We start from the raw sequence: 18,213 nt of genomic DNA, 5'->3' as shown, positions 1-18,213 counted from the left end.
ATGGGCCGGAAAAAAATACAGATCAGCAGAATATTGGATCAGCGGAACCGGCAGGTAGGAGCTGCTGGGGACGAGGTGGGGACAAGGGGAACGGGGAGCCACGAGGCCACGAAGGGAGACAAAGCTGCTCTGCTCCCACCTTCCCCGTGTGTGTCGGATCCTCCGGAGCTGGAGGGGGTTTGGGGGTCCAGGGGGAGGGTTTGGGGCCGTATCCAGAGGTCCTGGATGCAGGATCCCATCCCCTTCTCCGCTGTGCAGGTGACCTTCACCAAGAGGAAATTCGGGCTGATGAAGAAGGCGTATGAGCTGAGCGTCCTGTGCGACTGCGAGATCGCCCTCATCATCTTCAACAGCACCAACCGCCTCTTCCAGTACGCCAGCACCGACATGGACAAGGTGCTGCTCAAGTACACGGAGTACAGCGAGCCCCACGAGAGCCGCACCAACTCCGACATCCTCGAGGTAGCGGCGAGGGGGCGGCCGGGGGGGCTGGGGAGGGTGCGGGACCCCCCTCACCACCCCTCTCCCCGCAGACGCTGAAGCGCAAGGGGCTGGGGCTGGAGAGCCACGAGCTGGAGCTGGACGAGGGGCCGGATCCTGGGGAGAAGGCGCGAAGGCTGAGCGAGGGCATGGACCTGTCGGTGGCACGGCCCAGGTTTTACGTGAGTCGCTGCCATCCTGCGGCGCGGGGGGGTGAGGGTCCCCCGGGGTCCCCGGTCCCTCCCTGCCCCTCACCTCCGCTTCGCCCCGCAGAGCCCGGCACCGCTGCCTGAGGCACCCTACGGCACGTCCCCACCGGCCACCGACACCTCCCTGGGCAGTGCCAGCAGCTCCCCGCAGAGCCTGGGCCGCCCGCCCGCCTTCAAATCGGCAGCACCGAAGCCACCGGGACGCTCGCCGGGGCCGCTGCCCCCAGGTAGGGTCAGACCCATCACCCAAGGGTGCTGTGGGGAACCGGCTGCGGGGGAGAAGGTCCCCATGATGGGCACCTCGTCCTCGCGGGGATTTTCCCAGCCGGGCGCCGCATGCAAAGCTCCTCTCGCAGCATCTCCCGGGGACTTACCGGGAGCATGGCCAGGGTGGGTGCGTGGGCAGGTAGTGCCACCGCAGCTGTGGAAACACCATCCGCTGCCTCCATCCAGATGCTTCCTGCACCCTGCCAGCACCCGGCACACATCTGGCCCCAGCACCCTGCACCCACAGCTCCCTCCTGTGTGGCACAGCTCGGAGCCAGCATGAGGGGCTCATCCTGCCCGGTAGGATGGCACCAGCCCAGAGTGGTGACGGGGCCACGGGTGCCTCCGGGGCCACGCAGCAGAAAAGCAGCTGGAAAAAATTATGCTGGGGCTTGACTAGCGGAAACCCCCTGGGTGGGTAGGAGGTGGCACGGGGGCAGCTGGGCAATATTCCCAGTGCGGGATGCGGGTGTGCAGCAACCCCGTCTCCTTGGATGGGGCTGGCATGGTGGCTCCAGCCACGCTGGATGTCCCCGCAGGAGGTGCCAGCCGCTCTGTTGGGAGCGGGGCCGAGGGTGCTCCCTGCGGCAGGGTCCGGCGGGGAGGTTTGCAGGCTGCTGGCCCCAGGGCCGGATCCGGCCACCGCCTTCGCGCGCCGCTTCCGCTCGCAGCATGTGGCTGCCGCAGCCCAGGTGCGCCGACGGCTTCGCGCAGGAAGTGGGTTTGCCGGAGCGCGGCACCATGCATGCACGCACGGCCGCCCGCGGCAATGAGGGCACCGGGGCCGCTGGCCGCAGCCGTGGGGATTCCCCCGAGGACCGGAGCCCCTGGGACCCCGCATCCCTCCGGGCCACCCTGTGCATCCTCCTGTCCCTCTGTCCGTCCAGGTATCGGCTACCCCCTCTTCCCCGCCGGCGGCCTGAACCGAGCCCTGGCCACCAAGACGCCCCCCCCGCTGTACCTCGGGGCGGAGGGCCGGCGTGGCGAAGCCCACGGCAGCTTGGTGAGCAGCCGGAGCGGTGGCAGCGTGGCGGTGAGTGCCGCGGTGGGGAGACACCTGGCCCGTGACACCCACTGCCTGGGCTGGCATGCTGGTGGACCCTCAAATCTGCAGCCCCCTGCACCCAGGGTGGGCTGGCTCTGGGGCCCCGTGGTGCCCCTGATGCCCAGGCAGGGAGCTGGGACCCCCGGCCATGGGGTTCCCCTGGGGGACAGTGCCAGCAGGATGCCTGCTGGCCTTGGGCACCTCCTCCCCAGCAGTGACACCACAGGAGGGGGCAGGTGGTGGGGGGTTCCCCCCACCTCGCTACAGCCAGGCATTTCCCAGGAAGTCACCATGGCCAGTGTCCCCAGGACCACGCAGGCATCTCCCCTCCCCAAATTCGGCGAGGAGCTCCTCTGATCCAGTCCCACCTCCTCTTCCTCAGCCTGACACTGGGGCTTCGCTGGGGGGCACGGGAAGGGGCTGGGAAGCGAGAGAGGCTGCATCATGAACCCCCCCAGGAGGTCAGCAGCATGAAGCCTGATGGGGGGGCACCCCGATTTCCCGCAGCGGCCTCTGTACCCCACTCTGCAGACCCTGAGCCCTGTGCTCACCCCGGGCAGTGCTGGTGCCCCGAGCCACAGCCTCACCGGCTTCCCCTTCCTCGCCCCGGCCCAAGCAGGTAAGTCCTGGCCCCTCGGCCCCGGAACAGCGTGGCACCCCCCGGGCTGTGGCCTTCCCCGGCTCCTGCTCACTCTTGGCCTCCTGCTTGGCAGAGTTTGGGGCTGGCGAAGCCCCACCACCCCCTGGCTTCCTGCAGCCCAGCCCCACAGCATGGCAGCACCCGCGGGACATGGCAGTGCTGGGGTAAGGATGAGGGGAGTGGCTGAGGGGTGGGGGACGGGGGAGCGTGAGTAGGGGATGTGCCTGTTCATGGGGAGCTGCTGCACCCATGGGTGCCACCTCTCAGCCATGGATGCAGCCACCAGCCATGGATGCAGCTGGCAACCGAGGCGCAGCCCCCCCACCTGCCATGCTGGGGTCTGTCCAGCTTCGCCCCACAACTGGGGTGCACGGAGTCACCCCAGGACTCCCCACACTTGCTGCTGTCAGTGGAGCCTATTCCAAACTGGATTTCCCCAGAGAACCTGGCCCCTGTGTGTCCCCCTCACCCTGTCACACACCAGCAGCCATGCCAGGCACGTGGGTGAGCAGCTGCCCAGTGCCCGCTGGGTCAGAGCTGGTACGTGGAGTGAGTTTGGGGGGTCTCAGCCAAAGAGGAAGGGGGATGCTCAGTCTCTCCCCACCCTGCGCACCTTGGCGAGGGATGCCAGGAGATGTGGCCTCACTTCTCCCCTCTTACCCCAGGGTCAGCAGCCGGATTGGCCCCACCGAAGAGCCGGCCCCGGCCCCCGGCACCTCCCCGCAGCACCAAGCCATCAGCATCAAGTCCGAGCGGGTCTCCCCGGGGCTGGGTTGCCCCCCGGGCACCCCCCAGCCCCCCCTGGCCAGCCTGAGCGAAGCCTCCCGAGCCCCTGGAGACCTCCAGCAGCGGGACGACTACGCCAAGGGGTACTCGTACCCCCTGGGCCCCCCCCGGCCGCTGCCAGAAGAGCAACGGACCCCCGGCCCTGCGCGGCGGGCGCAGGCCACGGACACTTGGCAGAGATAGCGAGGCCGACGGGGTGCAAGGGGGGGGCCAAGCCTGGGGAGACAGTCCCCCTCTTTTCCCCCCAACCTCAAACCCCCGAGAAGCCCCCTCAGGCCCTTTTGCAATGCTGCCGGGGGCGGGGGGGGTCACCAGTGCCACAGGGCTTCCCGCAGGGTCCTGATCCCCCACTTTGGGGCTGCAGCTCCCAGCGAACCCCCTCCCCACCCTGATCCACCCCCCCAGTCTGCCGGCCCCCCTCTCCCTGCAGTTCTGCCCCCCCACAGCCCCCTGCGAGGCCGGCACCCGTGTCCGGTGCCAGGCGCTGTCCATCCCTGCCCGTCTGTCCGTCCGTCCCTGCGCCAGCGTGTCCCCGGCCGGCGGGAATGCCCGCGGAGTGCCACGGGGGGGCAGCAGGACTGAGAGCACCGGCCCCGGGACCGGCCCTGCACAGCCCGGGCCCGATCCTGCACCCGGCCGGGGGGGGCTGCCGGGGTCCCCACAGAGCAAGGGAGGGCTGGAGGGAGGCAGGGAGCCGGGGGTGGGAGGTGCTGCCCCCCCGGCCCAGGGGTTCTTTTCTATTTATTATCTTCTCACCAATAAAGAGCTGGGGGTGTCAGGGTGTCTGGCGTGAGGTTCTTGGGGTCGGGCAGTATGACTGGGGTGGCTAATGAGGTGGCACGTCATTAATGTCCCCATGCCCTGACCCCCTTCGGCTCAGCGCTGCTGTCCACCGCATCCCCCAGGCTCAAGACCACCTCGCCAGGGTCATCGACCCAGCAACGCGGGTGACAGCCGGGTCACCCCCAGCTCTGGCCGGGTCCCTGGGCTCCAGCCAGGCTGCTCCCACCCCTCAGCTTCCTGCGGGACCCCAAAAAGCTGCTCATATGGTCTCAGTGCTGCAGCCTGGCACTGGGAGAGGGCAGGAGGAGGAAAAAACCCTCCTGTTTCCTTAAGATCGGCACCGCTGGGGGTTAAATGGGGAGGTGGGCTCGTACCCAGCTGAGCTGCCTCTCTTATAGCTCAGGGCTGGGCTGGGGGCTTTGCAGCTCTGTGGGGTGGGGGAGTATCTCCTGGGGCCTGTGGTACGGCCACAGCCACGACCACGGCCACGACCACCACCACGACCAGGCTGCTGAAAGGTGAGCGGGGATCAGGGTTTGCCATTGCCCATCGTCCTCTGGTTTGGGGGGGGTATGGGTTCCCCCCAGCACTGCCTGGGCACCCATGGGTTGGGATCAGGGGGAGATGGGGGGGGGCCCTCTGCACCAACCACTTGCCAGCGCTGAACCTGTCCCCTTCTCTAGGGGGGGGGCGGATTACTGGTGGCCGAGCCCCAAGATTAAAACATGGGCGGGAGATTAATCCTGGGAAGAGTTTGCCCGCTTTAATAGAGCCCGGCCAGTGACACAAATACCAGCCGGGATTAGGGGCTGCACGGAGCCCCGGCAGCCCAGGGCTGGGTCCGGCCTCGGCCCAGGTGCCCCCTCCCCGGGCTGGCGAGTCCCCTCCCAGGCCACCCGTGGGGCTGAGAAGGGGCTTCTGCATGGAAAGAGAAGGCGAGACACCCGATGAAAGTGTGGGGGCTGGGGTAAGAGACACTGATTGAATAGCAATGACTGCATGATTTATGGTTTGCATTATTGCATGGCTCATTTGAATATATGCTAATAAGGCTTTTCTCCTCGTTTTGTTTGTAAGATTTAGATTTGCTATGGCAACCCGCTGGCATGGAAGGAGAGCCAGGAAATGTCAGGGTGAGGTGAGCCCCGGGGAGGGGCTGGGGCTGCCGGGGAGACTCGCCGCATCCCACCGCGGGGACACGGGAGCGGCCGGCGGGACCTGGAGGGCAGCGGCGGGAGACCCGGGAGCCGACCGGAGCCGCGCATCCCCCCCGGCTGCCTACAGGTCCAGTAACGCCTCGTTGCGACAGGTCCTAAACTGGGGTGGGGGGGTGCCCGGGGGTGCCCCCAGCCCCGCTTTGCTCTTGCAGGGAGGCCCCTCTCGCCCCTGCCCCCAGCTTCAAGCCCCTGCCCCCCAGCACGGCAGGATGCTCCTTTGCACTGGACCCAAAGGTGGCACCCAGGGACCCCCAGCTTGTTTGGGGGGGACAGTACTCGGGATGACACGGGGAAGAGACAGAGCATCTGCCTTCGCTCCGTGTCCCCCACCCATCCGTCCTACGGGATCCAGGGTGGAGGGGTCTGGGCCTTCTCCCCACCTCCGTGGCTCCGTGTCCCCTTCCCAGCTGCCCGCCGGGCTGCCCCAGTAAAGCCCAGTTACCTGCAGGCCCAGCATGGCGGGGGGCTGCGCTGCTCCGGGAGGGCGCTGGGCTCCGGTGCTCGGGGCTGCGGAGCCGGTGGGGCTTTGTCTCCCGGTCGGTGCCGGTACCTCTCCTTCTGCTGGGGAGGGGGTGTGTGCTGTCGGGGCTCTGCACCCCGATTTGGGGGGCTGGGAACCTTGCAGTCAGGATGCTGCTTTGCTGGGGAAAAGGCAGACGAGTTGGTTTTGGGGGGACTGTCTGCTCCCCAGAACCGTGGGGGACCAGCCCCTTGTCGTCAGATTCCAGCCCGGGGGGGGTGTGGGCTGATGGTCCGTGTCCCTCGGGGTCGTAGTGCTACCGAGGGGACAACGGAGATGGGGATGGGGTCCCCCCGCTGCCCCCACCCACGCGGCTCTGTTCGCTCCGGGCCTGTCCCGGGCTGCGGGATCCGGGGGAGGTGCGGTCCCTCGGAGCCCCACGGCCACGCGTGACCTCGGAGAAGCCCCGGGGGGGCGGGCAGGGCCAGGGCGGTTCCGGGCTGCCGCGGTGGCCCCGGGGCTGGACGCTGCGTGTCCCAGCAGCCACCCGACGGGCCGGGCCGCCTGCTCCAACGGGGGGCCGGTCTCCGTTCCCGGGTTACCTGGAGCCGTTTCGCGCCTTATAACGGGGCGGAAACGAACACCGGGCCGGGGGCGAGCGAGCGCGGCCCCGGACCCGAGGGGACGAGGGCGCCCGGCCCCTCCTCGCCTCCCCGCTGCAGTAAACCGGGACCGAGCCGGGCACCGGCGGCTGCCGCCCCCCTCCTCCCCGCGGTGTATCCTCCCCCAAACACCCACTTTGTTGTTTTGCAAAAGCCCTGAAATATTCATGGCGCTGCGTCGAGCGCCTCTTAATGAATTTTTGATCAAAACCTTATCAGGGAGCCAAAATACGCCGCCACCCCCCATCCAAACCCCCACCGTCGGTGGCTGGGGGATCGGGCCCGCCGGTACCGGGGGGCTGGAGGAGCCAGGCCCGGCCCGAGGGCCTTTTACTGGGTGAAGCACCGGTGGCGAGACCGGGCAGCCCGGGGATCGCACCGCCACCGGGGGCGGGGGTCGCACCCCGCCGCCGGGCACGGTTATTTCGGGGCCGGCGGCAGGTTTTAGCGAGGCCGACGTGCAGGCCCGGCTTTCTGCTGCTTCCCGGGCCGGACGGGGCCGGGAGGGACCGGATGGGTCTCCGTGAAGTCCCAGTTGGACGGGACGGGCGGTGGGCGGCCAGAGCAGCGCGTCCCGACGCCCCCCAGCCCCACCGGGAGAAATATTCGTTGAGGGGGAAATGCATAAACGGAGCTCATTAGGGGAGAGCACGGAGCCGGCGGCCTCCCCGGTAGCGCCGGGCCGGGGGTTGCCCGTACCCAGGTCGGGCAGGACTGGCGGAGGGGCACCGGGACGGGACCTGGCACCGGCCCGGTCCCGGTTCCGCAGAGGGGGACGCGCACCGGGATCGCCCCGGAGGCTGGAGCCAGCCTCGGCCCACCCCGGCCCTGCTCCGCTGTTCGGTGCCGGCGGGGGTTTGTGTGTCGTCCCCCCCTCTCCCCGGGGCTGGATTTGGGGCGCAAACCCCGCCGGGCGCTGCGCGAAGCCGCCTTTGCAGCCCGTGATTTTTAACGCCCTCCGAAAATCCCGGTGCGCCGGAGGAGGGCGGGGGGGGGCTCTGTTCTCCGCTGCTTCGGAGCTTGGAGGTGCGAACACCCAGGGCAGGGCGAGGATTTGGGATTTAATTAAAAAATAGCCGATTTCCGCTTCATTTCCACGGAACAGCCCTGCACCGGCCGGGGAGCGGGGTGACCCTGCGCACCCGCCGCAGCCTCTGCCCCAGCCCCGGGAGGGGGGGTAAAGGCAGGAGGACCCCCCTACACCTTCCCCTCCGCTCCGGATCCGGTCCCGCTCCCTCCGCGTCCCGTGGGGTGCCCCGAGCCCTGACGGTCCCGCAGTACCGGGGACCGGGTGGAGGCGCGGCGGGGGGGGGGGGGGGGGAGGGGGAGATCCGGATCCGGCCCTGCCTCCCGCTGCCCGTGCGGGGCCGCATCCGCGGGGTCACCGGGATTATTATCATTATTTTTTTTTTAATAATAAAATCCCCGTTATTTTTAGGTTCTGCTGCCGGAGCCGCCCCCGCCCCCGCGCCCCCCCCCCCTCCCAGCCCGGTGCATTCCCCCCAGCGCAGGGCTAACCTATCCTGCTCCCGACGTGAGGACGTCATGCCTTACGTAGTAAAATATGGAGAAAGCAGGGGGAAAAAAAAAAAAAAAAAAAAAAAAAAGCGCATTTTTCCCTCCTCTCTCCCATCTCCATTTCCAAAAGGGACAAAATGGATGTTTGGGCGGAATCTGCCCCCACCCTCGCCCCGAGGGCCCGGCGGCGGCCCGGGGCTGCCCGGGCCCGGTCGGGGGGCTCCTGGCGTTAAAGCCCCGGGCAGACGTTATCGGTTTAACCCCACGTAAAGGCAACGTGATGGCGGGGGGCTCCGCTTCCCCCAGCCCTGCCGCTCCTGGCAGCCCTCTCCGGGAGCCGCAGCCCGGCTCTGCCGCGCTCCGCATCGGCTGGATGTCTCCGGGCTCCGCGTCCTGCCCGCTGCCGGTGCCGCGTCCCCCCAGCCCCCGCCCCGGAGGCTGCCGGTGTCCCGGCGGCTCTCGGCTCAAGCTGTCGCTAAGTCATTAATGGATGCAGATGTGCGGAGGGAGGTAAATAATCCCCCCCCCACTCCCCTTTTTTTCGTCTCTGTTTTTCCCTCTCCCTGCCCCGCACTGAACTCCCCGGGCCGGGGCAGCGGGCGGCTGCCGGTGCTGTCCGCCGGAGGGGCCGGGCTGTGCGGGCACCGGCAGCCGCCCCGCTCCCCCTCCCGCTTCTCCCAACTTGGAGGAAGTCTGCGAGGGGGGACCCCACGCCTCCCCCACCCGGGCTTTTTTTTTTTTTGGGGGGGGGGGAGGGGAGGGGATGGGTGCGATGGTTTTTGCTTTCCCCCCCGCTCCAGATTAGGAGCTGCGGGTCCCGGCAGCCCGGTGTGAGTGTCGGGGTGGGGGTGAGGTGGGGGGGACGAGGCGTGGAAAGCTGCCCTCCCTCCGGCTCCCGCAGCGCCGGGAACAATGGCCACGGGCTCCGTGGGGACAATGCCCGGCGGAGCCGAGCTGCTTGGGTTGCAGGACACGTCCACCACCGCCTCGGCCACCCCGGGCCCCGGCCCCCTGCTCCCCCGGGACAGGCACCCCCGCTCCCCCGGGACGGGCACCCCCCGGGGCTGTGGGAAAACGCGTGGCCGGGGATAGTGGGGGGCACCAAACTTGGGGAAAAGTCACCCCCCCACCACCCCCGGGGGTTGACTCCGTCCCTTCCCGGCTTTGGGGACCCCTCCGAGACCACCAATTCCCCCTTCCCCATCCCGTCTCTTGCCGCAAACTCCACCGGGTGCTCCCGACCGGGGCTCAACAGGTCGGTACCGGCCAGTCCCAGGTGTTCGCTCCTCCGTTTCACCCCCCCTTCTCCTTTTCCCAACCCTCCATCACTCCCCCGACACCCCCTCCTCCCCCCCCCCCCCCCCCATTATTCCTGTTATCCCAAGGCAGCCTCCGTGCCCAAACGCCGGCATGTGCGAGGCAAACAGAGCGCGATTGTTCCGAGCCTGGGAACGCGCGGAGGGGGCGCGGGGGCCGCCGCCCGCCGCCCCCCGCCCGGCCCCCGCTCAGACGCGATTGTGATGGAAATAGGCCTTTTTCCCCCGCATGCTGTTGAACTTGATGTTGACTCCTTTTCTTTGGGGTTTCACATCTCTTCGGTCACTTGTTTTGTGGGAAAATTTTCTCCCGAGCTCCGGTGTGAAATTAATTAATCAAGGCCTCTAGATGGCAATGGGACACAAAAGGGGACAGCCCGGGGAAACTCCGGCAAACTCACAAAAGCCACCCCCGGGGTTTATAGCCCCGGGCCGGTCGGACCGACTGTCCTGCCCTGCCCGGTGCCCGAGGTAAGGGGCTGCCGGAGTGAAGTTTCGGTGTGTGGAGCTATTTTTGGTTATTACTTGGGGGTGAGGTTTGGGGCGAAAAAAAAAAAAAAGAGAGAGTAGGGACGCGGGGGTTTGGGGGGTCTGCTGTGCCAGGGCGGTGCGTTGTGTGGGCATACCCCCTTCCCCGTCTCCTCCCAGCCTTGCCTTGGTGCGAGGCTCAAAAAAAAAAAGGGGGGGAAAATGAAAAAAAAAAAAAAAAAATCCCCACGCAAAGGGCTGGGGCTGAATTCCGCAATTCTGGAGGAAAAAGAAAATAAAATCTTGTTTTATTATTATTTTTCCCCCCCTAAAATAGTGGCTGGGGTTGTTCCTGTGCGGAAGCGCCTGGCTCTGCCCGAGCGGGCACGGCAGGGATTTCCACGCCGTTGTTTCCCGAGCGGGCGAATCTCTGCCGTGCCCGGGGGAACAGGTTTGTCCCCAGTTTGGGCTGGGGGGGGTGGTTGTTTGATTTCCAGTACCCCTCCTCGCTGTTAGTTTCAGCCGTGCCGCGTGTGCGTGTCCTCCGACGGGCTTAGCAGCGACGGAGGGGATAAATGTAAAATCAGATTTTCTTTTGCAGGGTAGGATATGATTGTTTTGAGAGAAATCAATCTTTGCAAATCGTTGAGGGCTTTGGGGGAATATTTCTGCACGGGAACAGGCCAAAAATACCAGCGTCAACCCCCCCCTCCCGCTCTTTGTTGCCGCAACACCTTTGGGTGACAGCGGCTGCGGGAAGAAAATCATTAAAATCTGTTAAATCTTTAGTTTTCGCTCACATCGATATTTCCAGGCGGGGAGAAATTCGGGGGGATTTGGCAGGGGGTTTGGGGACTCCTTTTCCTTGGGGTCAGTCCCCCCCTCTCCGGTGCTGGTTGAACCGAGCTGCGAAGCGATGTGCAGGGGAACGAGTCGTTGTATTTTAAATGCAAATAATTCCCAGCGACAACGTTGGAATCAAACGGGGAATAAAAAAAAAAAAATGGGGCGGGAAAAGGAAAAGAAAAAGGAGGGGGGGAAAACCCCAACAAAATCTCGGTGGAAGAAAAAGGAAAAAAAAAAAAAAGGAAGGTGAAAAATCCGCTTTCGAGGGGCGTCGGGCCGGTCGAGCGAGCGGCTCCGCTGCCCGGGGAGCGACGGGGGCTGCCCGGTACGGGGCTCCGGTGCCCACGGCACGGGAGAGCGGGGCCGCCCCTCGCCCAGTAAAGACAGCCGGCCAGCGGGTGGGGGGCTGCCCCTCCGCGGGGGTCTCCCGTATTTCCCCGGCACAGAGGCCGTGTCCCGGCTTGGCCCCTTTGGGCAGGGCCGGGGCTCCGGGTGGGTGTCCCCACTCCGCGAGTGGAAGGGACCGGCTTTGGGCCATCCCACGCCCTGCCCGCCGGCGGGACCAGCCTCGGTTGACCGGGCAGGGGCTCCAGCACCGCCCACCCCCCCGCCCCCGCTTCCAGCCTCGCCGGGAAAGTTGCTCCAAGTTGGAGCGATGGCGGCGGCTCCTCCTGACGCCTCTTCTCTCTCTTTCCCTCCCCAGGTGGGCTCGGCCGAGCGGCGCCGCGGGGGACCGGCACACCGGGAAAGGAGGAGGTAACCGCGGCTCCCCCCACCCCCCCAACCTCTTTTCCAAAGGCAGCCTCGGGATGCGGCCGGTTCTACCGGAGGGATGGCGGTGCAGGTGCGGGACCCGCAGTTAGTGGCGTTACCGGTAACGGTAGGAAGTTACCGGGGAGCGGCACAACGCAGCATCCCTCGGTGCGACGGGAGAGAGGGGCCGGCGGCTGCCCGGGCTCCGGTTCTCCGGTGGGAACCGGGGCTCCTGCGCCGCTCCGAGCCGAACCCAGCCGCGCTGCCTCCCGCCGAGGCGGCCGGCGGTTCCTGCGGCGAGCGCCGTGCTCGCACCGGAGCCCAACATGGCTGCTGTAGTGAAGGTATTTGATTCACACGAGGGTGTAGGCGAGGGGAAGAAGGGGGCACAAGAGGCACCGGGGCCGGAGCCAGCGCCCGCAGCCGCCGGGGCGAGGGGTACAGGCGGGCGACGACTCGGTAAGTGCCGGGGAGGAACGGGGCCGGCCCGGCCCCGTGGAGCCCCCGCCGCGGACACGCGTGGGGCGGCCGCCCTTCTGCCGTGTCGGTGCTATCGAGCTTCCCCCGCGGCCCCTCGGGGGCAGGGAGCCGTGGGGAGCGGGGGACGGCAAGCGGCGGGGGCGAACCGGGCCGCTGCGGCCCGCCCGGGCCCTGCGCGGCGGCTACCGGGCCCGCGGGCGGTGGAGAAGCGGTGCCGGCGCGGATGCTGCTCTCCAGCCCCGCCGGTGCCCGAAACGGCCCTTCCCGGAGCCGTGCCCGGGCCCGAGGGTGCTGCCGGGGCGGCGGAGAAGCTCCGCCGCTCCCGTTCGTTCCCTCGGCGGAGCTCTGGGGCCGCGGTCGTTGTTGCGGTTTCACCGTTTGGGGAAGGACCGCGGCCGGACCCGCCCGGGGAAGGCGCCGTTCGGGAGCGGGACCCGCCGGGGCGGCGGAGCGGGTCCGGGACCGGCGGTGCCCCGGGCGGTGTGGACGGCAGCGGGGCCGAGCCCGCCGGGGCCGCCGCCAGCCGGGGCCGGGCAGCAGAGGCATTTCGGAGCCCGGCTGCGGAGGTAACGGCACCGGTTCGGCCCACGCACGGTGCGGCCCCACGGGTGGGAAGCGCGGGGGGCAGCTACCGGGGGTGTGCGGGGGACACGATCCGTTAATTTGGCAACCGGTTGCCTCGCTGGCACCATCTTCCCGCTCGGAACGGCTGGCCGTGCGGCGGAGCGGCGGGAACAGCAAGGGTGATAACGATAGTAATGAATAGCAATAATAATAATAATAATTAATTAGTGGCGGCTTGGAAAGAGGACGGAGGAGGCACGACCCCGCACGGCCACGCGCCGCGGCGGCGGTTCAGCACCACGGAGAGCGGCGAGGCCGGTGCCCGGTGCCGGTGCCCGGTGCCCGGTGCCCGGTGCCGGCAGGAGCATCCTCCGCCCGCGCCCCGCGATGCTGCGGCCACCGCTTGCGGACGAGGCTCCTTGGCAAGGGGTTCCTCCGTCCTAGGGGGTCTCCGGTGCGGGGGCACAAAGCCCCGCCGCTCCCGGGGAGCCCCCCCGGTGCTTGCGGGTTGGCATCTCCGCAAAGCGCCGCCGTGCATCGCTCCCAGCCCCTTCGAACGCGGATATTCATGTATTTTGTATATTTTATATAAATAGGTTTGTAGATATAAAAGGGCGAGTGTGAACAACGGGGGCCACGACGGATCCGTTCCTCCTCCCCGAAACCCGGAGCCTTGTGAGCGAGAGCCGGGCCCCGCTGCCCGCCCCGACCCGCTGCTCCCGGTTCCAGCTGGAAGCGGAGCCCGGCCGGGGCTGCCCAGAGCCGGGGCACCGGTGGGGCGCTGTGCCCGGGGCCGGTGCTGTGCCCTGGCCGCCTGGTAGTTTCGTTTTCCGCCGTTTCACCGGAGCGATGTGCGGAGCCCCCGGGCCGGGGCAAGGGTGGGGAGCCGGGGGCGTGGAGGAGGCTGGGGAGAGCCCGGGTGTCCCGCGTGGGTGCGGGTGTGCGGGGCCGTGCGTGCACCAGGACGAGTGTGACCGCCGGTGTGCGCGCACCGGGGCGTGTGAGCGCTCCTGGGTGTGCACCGGGCGGTGCGTGTGTGTGCGCACCGGTGCCCGGGCACCCCTGGCGGGGTGTGTGCACACGGGGGTCACGGCTGTGCCCGCCGTTGCGCTCTCAGTGTGAGGCGGCTTTGGGGCGGGGGGGTTGGGCCGGGGAAAGGCCGCTGCCCCCCCCGCTGCTGGCCGGGGCTGCCCCGCCGTCGCCGGGAGAGCGGAGCGGGTCCCCTGAACCGGGCAGAGCCGGCCGGGACCGGCCGCACGGGGGGGACGTGGAGCCGGACCTCGGCACCGCGCCCCGGGCTCTGACCCGTCGCCCCTCCGAGCGGCGGCCCCACTTTGTCCCGGGCCCGGAGGGGTCTGTCCCCGGCCGTGGGGCAGAACCGAGGCCTGGGCTCCGTCGAGAGACCCTGTTACCGCCCGGGACTGGGCGGGGGTCGAGCCCGGTCTTACCCCCGAGCAGCTGCAATTTTTTCTCTTTGCAAAGTGGGGCCCGTCAGCACAGCCTCGACGGGAGGGTCCGGTGGCCCTCGCCGCCCCGGCTGCTTCCCCTCCCCGGGCACGTCGGGTTTAACCCCAACCTTTGCCGGGGGAGGGGGAGCGAGTCCGCCACAGCCCTGCCCGAGAGGGGTTACCCGCGGGGCACCGCCGCCTCCCCGACGGGGCGGGCCGGCTGCTGGCGGAGGCTGGGTCCGGGGGGGCCCCGGGGCGAGCAGACGGGCCAGCCCCTGGGGACTGCGGCGGCCGTGGCGAATGGCGCTGCCCCTCGGGAGGGGTGACCCCTGCCCCGGCCCCACGCCCGGGCTGTCTCAGCCCCGCCACTCGGGCTTTGTCCCCGCCGGCCGCCCCGTCCCTCCTCCCGCCCTCCCCCGCCCTCCCGCCATCCCTCCGCCGCCGGCTCTGCCTCAACTTTAGCGGCAGGTCCCGGAGGCGCCGGGGAGCGGAAGCGGGACCCGCACCGGCACCGGTACCGGGCGGGGATATCCAGCCTCCCTCCCGGCCGACCCTCCTCCCCACCCTGCCAGCCTGGGAAGGATGCGGCGACCCGGAGCCGACGGCGACCACGGGCAGCACCGGCCTCCGTGGGGCGAGCAGGTACCCGCTTCTCGGGACCCTTCCCCGATCCCCTCCCCGGGGTCGCCCCTCTTCTTCCACTCCCTGCCCGGGGAGCTTTGCCCCGCCGCGAGCCGGGGGCGGCCGCTCCGCCGAGTTTCCCACCGAGCAGCCGCACGGCCGGAGCCCCGCGGCGTGGGCAGCTCCCCGGGAGCATCCTCCGCTGCGGCCCGGCCGGTGCCCGGGGCCGGTGCCCGGGGCCGGTGCCCGGAACCCCCCGGCCGGGGTGCGTGATCCCTGCGGGCAAGGGCAGGCGAGGACGGGGCTGCTCTGGGGGGGTGTAGGGTGTTCCCCCCCAAGAGATTCACGGCCCAGACCCCCAGGATATGCGGAGTCTCTCCCGGGGTTGCAGGGGCTGGCTGCAGGGAACGGGAGGAAGAGGAGGAAGGGGAGGAAGAGGGGAGCAGAGCGGGGGCGCGGTGAAAACCCCTGGGGGGGCCCTTTCGGCTGGGCCCGTCCCTTCCCCAGCCCCTTTCATGACTCAGCAGTTCCGTGCCAGTAATTTACACTAATTATAAAGTGGGAGCGGGCTCTGGGGTGGGTCTGGGGGCGAATTTGGAGCTGGGAAGGAGGCAGGTCCCTGGGCCGCAGACGGCGGGGATGGATCCTGGGAGAGCATCCTGCCTTGCGATGGCCCCCCAGGCCATGGGGGGCTGCGCGGGGCTGAGCCCGCTTTAGGGTGTGGGTCTTCTTTGGGGTGCAGGTGTCAGGTCGGGGTGCTCAGGTGGGCACCAAGGGTTGTGTGTTGCATGTCAAGGCGTCGGGGCAGATTCCCACTTTCCCATGGAAACCATTGGGGTTTCTTCATTATTGGCGGCGAGGGGACGCGGATCGCGGCCACCCCGGGGGGCTCCGGCACCGGAGCAGAACACCCCCAGCGCGCGGCGCGGCTGAGGCCAGTTGGTAAAGACCTGGGTTGGTTTTTCTCTTTGGTTATCTAGCTGTATGAGTGTATGTGATATCATAAAGCTAGAGAACCGAATGTAAAAACCCGCTCGCTATTCTCCGGAGAAGAGCCCTGCCCTCCCGGCAGGAGAGGGGCTCGGCGGCCACCGGCCTCCCCGAGGCACTGGCCCCGGTGCCTTTGCAAGGGGGAGAGCGGCTGGAAGCCAAATCCGGCTGTGGAGTGGAAATTTCAGTGAGGTTTTGTCTTTAATCATTTTTATTAAGGCCCAGAGCCAGCGCCTGTGCCAGGGTGATTATTTTGATCCCAACTCGGGGTTCCTCAGGCTACCTACAAACCCAGCACCTTTATTTTATTCATTTTTTATTTTTCTCTGCCGTGGTTTTAATTTCCACGTCGACAATTAAGCTCGCTTGCGCCGGGTGTGCCGGAGATAAACGAAACGAGGCCAGCTCGGAAATAACCCCCAGAGAAACCCTGTTTATAACGAAGTAGAAGGAAAGTTGCTTAAATATATTACTGCATGCAAATTGTAATTTAGCACAAACCCGTTATCCGAGGCCGGTTTATCTACTGGGGAAGAGAAATAAATCATCGTCGCTCGTCGGTTATTCCGCATCTGCAGAGAGATTGCAGCTTTGTTCTTCAGAGAGAGGGATTTGGGAGCATCACTTTGGGGGTCCTCCGGTCTCAGCCTTCCCCCTGGTCCCTCCTGGACCCCCCCTGTGCTCCTGCTTTGCTGCCCGTGAGTCAGGGTATTGCGTGCAGCCAGCTCCCTCCTTCCCTCCTGCTTCCTCTGGCTCCTCTCCATCCCCGCGGTGCCCAGGGGGACTCGCCCGTGCGGGGGACGCGAGGTTGAGCCCGGGCTGCCCGGGGGCTGCGGGGGCTGTTCAGGAGGACGAGTGCTGGATCCTGCCCTGATGGCTGGTGTTGGAAGAGGGGAAAGGCTGTGAGCGGTGATCCCAAATGCTGAGCGGGATATAATATCCCAGTTATTCCTGGGAAGCTCAGGGAAGGGGTTTTCAGACACATGTTTCGGGGTGCAGCTTGGAGCGGGCAGCGAGCGAGACCCCTCCAGAGCTGCAGAGTCCGGCCCTGCACTCTCAGGCATCCGTCAGCGGTGAGCGGGGAGGCTCCACAGATGGACCCGGGTGCTCAAACCGCCGCAGGATCAGGCCCTGGCCATGCCGGAGCGTCCGCCGCTCTCCTGTGGGAGGCCAGCACGGCGCAAGGGGTGCAGCAGCCTGGGCAGGGCGGTGGCACCAGGGCACATCTGCTCCCTCGCCTCGCTGCTCGGTTCTTCAGGGCATCGGTTCCCCGGGTGGGTGGGTGCTGAGAAATGAGCAGGTGAAGAGCATCAGCTCCAAACATTACGAAGCTCAACGCCCCGATCCCGCGCTCCATCCTCTGCATCCTGGCCAGGGTTGTGCTTGTACACAAGGTCGCGCCTCCTCTTTTGCCTGATGTTGCTGGAGTCTGCAGCAGAGGAGGAATTTGGGGTGCGAGAGGCAGGGGTGCACCCTCCGCCCTCTCGACAGGTCTTGCTTTGTTCAGGCAGGAGAGGGGCAGGTTCTTTGTCCCGGATCTCTGTGATCCGTGCACTGATCCTGCTTGGACACCTTGGACTCACCCAGTGTGGGCCTTTTTCTGCACAGGGAGGATGCAGACCCTGTATATAGTGTGGGGTGAAGTGGGGACGGCCCCTGTACACACCAAAATATGGTGTGAGATAAAGATGAGACAGTCCCTCGTACCCCGTGTGCCCCACGGAGCTGCCCCACCTGCGGCCTGGGGACCGGGACGCGGGAGCTTGCGCCGTGGCGGTGCCGAGCTGGGGGAGAACCTTTGCTGCAGCACAACACGGGGCCGCTGCCGCATCCTTGGTGGAGACACTGGTCCCCAGGGGAAACGTGCCCTGTCCGCCGGCCGATGCCACCCCGCACTCAGCTCGCGGGGCCGGATGGACGGGACATTGCAGCGGGAGGAAGGAAAACCTTCCCCGGCTCCTCGATTTGCCCTGAGCTCCTCCAAGGGATGATGTGTTTGGGTGGGGGCAGGCTGGGGCTGTCCATGCCAGACCCGCTTACATCCCTTCGACCGGCTCAGGCTCTCCAAGACTTGGACCAGCCGTGAACTCCGTAGCTTTGTGTGCGGGTTTGGGCAGAGGCCACCTGCACCAACCTGCCCGTGTTTCCACGGCGTCGGCGGAGGAAGCTGATGGAGAAGGAGAAGGGAGAAGGGTTTCGGCAGCAGCGGGGCCGCGTGGGGACAGCCGGGAGGATGCAAAGCAGTGGCAGAGCAGCAGCGGGAGGGATGCACGGAGCTGACACTCTGCATCAATCCTGCCCTCGCCCCTCACGGTCATACCTGAGGTGTACCCCAAAACGCAACACCACGTACCCCGACATCCCGGCCGGGAGCAGAGGGGGAACTGGCGCAGGCTCTGCCACGCTCGGGAAACCTTCTCCTCCCTCCTGACTACTTATAAACCATTCAGCAAGAATTTCTTAAAATAGGTTCCACTTTAAGGACTTATCTGCTGAATACCATTAATTTTCTGGGGTTCGTTAAAAGCAAACTTGGTATCATAGCAACTGAATCTATTCCCGGGAAGCAGCCAATTGCACCGCGTGGTGTGTGCAACCGAAGGCGAGAGAAAGGAGCCTTTCAGGTTTATTCTCGGGCTTGTGCCTTTGCAAGTGAAGTT

The 18,213-nt window shown here is 67.0% G+C and overlaps 1 protein-coding gene across 1 annotated transcript; it reads left to right on the top strand.

The window, feature by feature from the left end:
* On the top strand, positions 1-3,610 carry MEF2B (myocyte enhancer factor 2B). The gene is made up of 8 exons (XM_086627901.1): positions 1-54; positions 259-462; positions 534-662; positions 754-916; positions 1,844-1,989; positions 2,509-2,620; positions 2,715-2,805; positions 3,307-3,610. The coding sequence occupies exons 1-8, from the start codon at positions 1-3 to the stop codon at positions 3,608-3,610; spliced, it is 1,203 nt and encodes a 400-aa protein (XP_086484027.1).
* The last annotated feature ends 14,603 nt before the right edge of the window (positions 3,611-18,213 follow it).

The sequence above is a fragment of the Tauraco erythrolophus genome, chromosome 28 (assembly GCF_009769465.1).
Source record: "Tauraco erythrolophus isolate bTauEry1 chromosome 28, bTauEry1.pri, whole genome shotgun sequence".
Classification (NCBI taxonomy): domain Eukaryota; kingdom Metazoa; phylum Chordata; class Aves; order Musophagiformes; family Musophagidae; genus Tauraco; species Tauraco erythrolophus.
This window is presented reverse-complemented; position numbering and strand designations above follow the sequence as displayed.